The sequence below is a fragment of the Octopus sinensis genome, linkage group LG24, assembly GCF_006345805.1.
Source record: "Octopus sinensis linkage group LG24, ASM634580v1, whole genome shotgun sequence".
In the NCBI taxonomy this organism is placed as follows: Eukaryota; Metazoa; Mollusca; class Cephalopoda; order Octopoda; family Octopodidae; genus Octopus; species Octopus sinensis.
This window is the reverse complement of record NC_043020.1, coordinates 2657455-2663454: the sequence shown is the minus strand read 5'-3', so window position 1 is coordinate 2663454 and position 6000 is coordinate 2657455. Positions and strand designations below refer to the sequence as shown.

Here is a 6000-nt window from a genome sequence, read left to right as displayed (position 1 = left end):
TTTATCTTTGAGGCTGTTTGTGCCCATGTTTGACAACATGTGTTGGTGTGTTTTCATCCCCGTAACTTAGCAGTTGGCAAAAAGAGACCAATAGGATAAATATCACACTTATCAAAAAAATAAGTCCTGGGGTAATGATACATTCAAGTAAAAAAATTCTTCAGTTTGGTGCTCCAGCATGGCCGCAGTCTAATGACTGAAACAAGTAAAAACTAAACAACAAAAATATAAAGAACAAAAAACACAGAAATAAAAACAAAAAAGAGTATTTATAAAATATTTTCAGTGTTTTATTCAATAAAATCAATTTAAAAATGAAATTCTCGTTCCTTTCTTGTTTTTCTTCTTTTTATCTCTTCTGTTTGGAGTTTCTTTCTCTCCACAGCAGAGGAAGACTTTGGAAGAAACGGCGAAGGAGGAATTCCGGAGGATAAACCTTGCAGAGGAGATAATGAAGGGCTGCTGCAACAAATGGTGAGAATATGCTGAGCTGGGAAAGGGCCTGCTTGACCCATGCAAGAATAAGGGAAGAAAAAGGACAAAAGAAAAAAGAAAAACTGCAAAAAAAAAATAAAATAAAACAAAGCAAACCCTGAAAGATGATGATGAGAGTGATGATGATGATGATGGTGGTGGCGGTGGTAGTGGGTGGAGATGTTGATGATGATGATGTGATGATGATGATGATGATGATGATGATGATGACAGTGATGATGATGATGATGATGATGATGGTGATGATGATGACAGTGATGATGATGATGATGATGATGATGATGACGTACTAGGAAAAGCAAATTAAAATAAAAGAAAAAAATTCAGAATGTCCCCCCCCCCTTTCCTGTAAAAAAAATAAAAGCAACAACAGCAACAACGACAAACAATAAACATGTAAAACTCTTCAAGGCAGTGCCCCAGCATGGCCGCAGTCTAAAGCATTGGAATCGGTAAAGAATAAAAGAAATAAAACGAAAAAAAGAGGAACAGAAATTAATTATTGTTTATTTTAATTATTATTATTATTATTACCATCATCTTTATTATTATTATTATTATTATATTATTATTATTACTGTAGTTCCATTTAGAAAAAGGAAGGTGAGAGTGGAGAGGAGGAGGGAGGTGCTGCCCCTCTGGATGAATTTGCTGAAAGGTGGGTGAGAGTGGTGAGAACCGCGTCCTGCAAATAGGGGGTCAACTCAGGCCGCCAGAGAACACAGTTAGGGACCGGGCACTTGTCTTCAGTAGTCAAGGCAATCCTGGATCTGTGGTGGGGGTCCTTCGATTGGCCTCTGGGTGGTTGTTCCACCCTTATTGGGACATCTTGTTTCATTCATTTCATTTACTCTCGTTTTCCACACGTTTCTTGTTTTCATAATTAATTCCGCAAAAACCTTTACACCATTTTTTATTACTTGTCCTTAGAATGTGTTCTTTATCCATCGCCCTTGTGGCCAATAAAAGAAATTATTATTATTATTTTTATTGTTGTTATTCAATTGAAAAAAATAAAACAATAACAACAATTGTATATGAATGATAATTATAATATAGTAATTCTTAATCTCTCCTTCCGGTTCCGTAGTTTGCTCCACCAGCTTTCTTCACAAGGTCGGCTATCGTATCGTATGATATTTCAGAATGCTCTTGGGCAAACACTTCTACAGCGTAATTCTGAAAGTAGAAACGAAAAGTTCAAATTAGACCAGAGCAACGTTGAAATACAATGAGGTACCAAGAGATATCTTTATATATAAAAGTGAAGTTGTGTGTCTGTCCCCTACGATTTACATTCCTAACTACTCCCACATTTTGCGGTGCAGTGTAACCAAAAGCGGGTATCTTATAGTCGTGATTCATATCGAGCCCTTCTGGGTATTAGCGCGCGTCTACGATGAGTCTACGATTTTAAACAAAATTTACCATAATTTTTTCCCATTTTTAATGCATTTTTTTGCTATTATATAAGGGAAGTAACTCTCTAAAAATGTATTATTAAATCTCAGAACGTAAAAAGCTACAGTAACACCCCCCTTTGTGGTTAGCCATATTGAGATGGCTATTATACTTTACATCTCTAAAAATGCTTATATAGTTATTTCCCTTACAAACCCGAGCAACGCCGGGTGATACTGCTAGTTACATTATAATATAAGCAACAAAAAAACCATCAGTGATAACAACAAAATTAAAAGATAGGAAATAAAAAGGACCAAGTGGAAGGGGTACCTGAGTGGGGATGGTGACTTTGTGCCAGGTATTGAGGGGCTAAAGTAGTGCTTTTCAACCATTCATTATCTATGGACCCCTTTGATTACTATTCTGTTCTGGTGGATCCCTGCCAAAATCTTATATGGACTTTGGTTGAGAACCATTGGCCTATAATGTAACCACTTTGTTTACCACATGGTTCCGGGTTCAGTCCCACTGCGTGGCACCTTGGGCAAGTGTCTTCTACTATAGCCTCTGGCCGACCAAAGCCTTGTGAGTGGATTTGGTAGACGGAAACCGAAAGAAGGCCGTCGTATATATATATATATATATATATGTGTATGTGTTTGTGTATCTGTGTTTGTCCCCCCAACATCGCTTGACAACCAATACTGGTTTGTTTACGTCCCCGTCACTTAGCGGTTTGGCAAAAGAGACCAATAGAATAAGTACTAGGCTTACAAAGAATAAGTCCTGGGGGGTCGATTTGCTCGACTAAAGGCGGTGCTCCAGCATGGCCGCAGTCAAATGACTGAAACAAGTAAAAGAGTAAAAGAGTAAAAGAGAGAAAAAGAGTATTCACAGCAAAGCTAAAAATGCCTGTTTCTTTGGAATTGGGAAAGGTGTACACCTTACATTCCAAACAATGACATCAAAGTCCCTCGGCTCAAAGAGTCAGTTGGCGCCATTAATTGCCCTGCCAATCTTACAAGTGCTTGGATGTCAAATACAGCAATTAGAAACACTCTCTAGTTATCTGTTTGCACCGACCAACCTCAACCAAAATGGTGGAACATATTTATTCCTGCCAAACTCATGACATTTTAGAAATATGGTAATTATCTGAGGGGCGGGGAAGGGGTTGTAAGGGGGTGGGTCGGATGGCAGGGGGGAATTTGTTTAAAAAAAAAAAACAGAAACGTGGTCCCCCATTCTTTCTCTGGTGTCCTGTCTGTCAATTTGTCAGCTCATCTCTGTCCGTGTGTCTCCCCATTGATACCAATCGGCCTATTTCTCTCCTCTTTCTCTCAATTCTTCTCTTTCTTGTTCTCTCTCTCTCTCTTTATTTTCACTCTCTTCCTTTCTTACTCTCTCTCTCCCTCTCCCTCTCTCTGTATATACTATTTACTTGTTTCAGTCATTTGACTGCAGCCATGCTGGAGCACCTCTTTAGTTGAGCAAATCGACCCCAGGACTTATTCTTTGTAAGCCTAGTACTTATTCTATCAGTCTCTTTTGTCGAACCGCTAAGTTATGGGGACTTAAACACCAGCATTGGTTGTCAAGCGATGTTGGGGGGACAAACACGAACTCACAAACATACACACACACACACACACACACACACACACATATATATATATATATACGACGGGCTTCTTTCAGTTTCCATCTACCAAATCCACTCAAATGGCTTTGGTCGGCCCGAGGCTATTGTAGAAGACTCTTGCCCAAGGTACCACGCAGTGGGACTGAACCTGGAACCATGTGGTTGGTAAGCAGTGGTTCTCAAGCCATTTTTTACCTATGGCCCCCTTTCATTCCTGGAAATTGAAGTTATGATACCCGTGCCAGTGGCACGTAAAAAGCACCATCCGAACGTGGTCGAAGCCAGCGCCGCCTTGACTGGCTTTCTGTGCCTCTTCATGCTAGATTGCTGGGAGGTGGGGCCTCCCTTCATTGAGCACTCCATTAACTTTCACCACAGGTGGTGGGGGGGGGGCAATATCAAGGGTGGGGCTGAGGCAATTGCTCCCTTCACCCACCAATAAATCCAGTCCTGCTTGTGGAACCCCAGATTAAAACCAACAGGGGTCAGAGAGATCTTCATCAGCACACTTGGTCTCCTATTGTGATTTCCTTCATGTCTAGCATGTTTTATGGGAATATTAGAACAAGTCTTGATGAGGGTGATTTGAAGAGAATTTGGCTTCTATTTCTAGCAAGGTGGTCAACAATGGGGCTTCTTTTGTTTTATGTCTTTTTATCTTTTCTTTTTTTACTTGTTTCAGTCGTTGGAATGTGGTCATGCCCCTCCTCCATCAGTACATATTTTGAAAGTCTAGTACTCATTCTGTTAGTTCCTTTTCCTGAACTGCTAAGTTATGGGGACATAAACAAACCAACACTGATCGTCAACCCCACCACACACACACACACACAACAGTTTCTATGCACTTTCTGTCAACCAAATTCACTCACAAGGCTCTGGTCAGTCTGGGGGTTATAGTAGAACACTGTTACCCAGAGTGCTACATGGTGGGACTGAACTCAGAACCATATGGTTTCCAGGCCCATTTCTTAATCCCATAACCACACTTGCATCTGGGAATATTAAAACAACCCTTGGGTCGTTTGAGGAAAATTGCCGTGATGTTTCCAAGAGGGCAACCTATAACGAGGCTCCCATCATTATGCATGAATGTATCTATTTATTTGGCTGTCTGTATTTGTTCATTTGTGTAAACCTTCCTCCCTTTAATTATATCCACTCCCTCCCATTGTTTCTTTGCATTTTTCTATCTTTATTTCCCTTCCTTTTATACCTAAACTATTTCAGGACTTCTAGTGCCAATCCCCTCTGCAGCAATCATTCTTTCCTTTATAAAGAATGCAGAAAGAGAGAAACCAGTTAAAAACAACAGCTAAAAGAACAATTATATTGACACAATGAGACAGAAGAGGGGCAGGGAAGGGGAAGTAAGCTAGCTTGTTAACCTCTTCGACATATATTTGTTTTACATTGCTTTATATAAATAGCTTTGCTGCTTACAGGTTTTCCAAATGAGCCCCTTGCTGCTTCACAGCATTTGTGATGGCGAAAGCAAGAGAGCAACTGTGCAACTCAACAGGACAATTATAACACAACTCATTTTACTTTAAAAGTGCTGATGCAGTGGTTTTCTTGCTTGTGTTTATATTTTCTGCTGATATGTGTGTGTGAAATATACACACACACATGTATTTATGTATGCATGTATGCATGTGTCTGAACCTGGAACCATGTGGTTCGTAAGCAAGCTACTTACCACACAGCCACTCCTACACCAACCATCAAAATCTTTTCAGATGAAAATATCTTTACTGTTGATGCTTTTTTAAAACGTCGCAATGATTGATACACTGCTAAGTCACCTTCTGAAGTAAGGGCATCTTTAGGGCCAAGCCCCCAGCTAAAGTCGTTATACTAGGAGTTGTGGCATTTGACAGAAAAAAGATGCCCCTCCATTTTTTCAAGTCTGGGGAAAAGGTTGGGGCTGACGTTTATTACAAAGTCCTGTGGTATAAGGTTTTGCCTTGGCTGAAGTCTAACTACCCCAATGGTAATTATGTGTGGACCGAAGATGGTTCTCCTGCTCACACGGCAAAGGAAGTGCAGGAATTCTGTGAAGACAACTTCACCGAATTTTGTCCTGTCAACTTCTAGCTTTCTTCCAGCCCAGACTCGAACTCCCTGGACTATGCTGTAAGGGGTAAATTGGAGCACTCTACCAACAGAACTGCACATCCAAGTTTGATCATTTTAAGCAAATTCCGAGGGAAGAATGGGACAACATGTCTGAGTACTTCATCATGAAGAGTTGTGATGCCTTCAGACGAAGGGTGTGGTGGACAATGAACGCAGGCATATTGAATAAATTGTCTTTTTATATCCCTATAAACTTGTCTTAAAATTATATTTATGTCAAGTTACTGGTTATTGTAACATAAACAATTTGATGAATTATCTATTTTCCAAGTTTTGCTTCCCCACCCTGTCTATATATAAAGTTTGCTAAGGCATTCTAT

At 40.0% G+C, this 6000-nt stretch overlaps 1 protein-coding gene across 1 annotated transcript in view; it reads right to left on the bottom strand.

Annotated features, from left to right (window-relative positions):
- Positions 1-1369: 1369 nt before the first annotated feature.
- The window catches only part of LOC115223873 (coactosin-like protein), a 39356-nt gene continuing 34725 nt past the window's right edge, over positions 1370-6000 (bottom strand). The window contains exon 4 of the mRNA XM_029794578.2: positions 1370-1674. Within this exon, the coding sequence (XP_029650438.1) occupies positions 1561-1674 (114 nt within the window). The 3' untranslated portion in view covers positions 1370-1560. The remainder of the gene's footprint in view (positions 1675-6000) is intronic.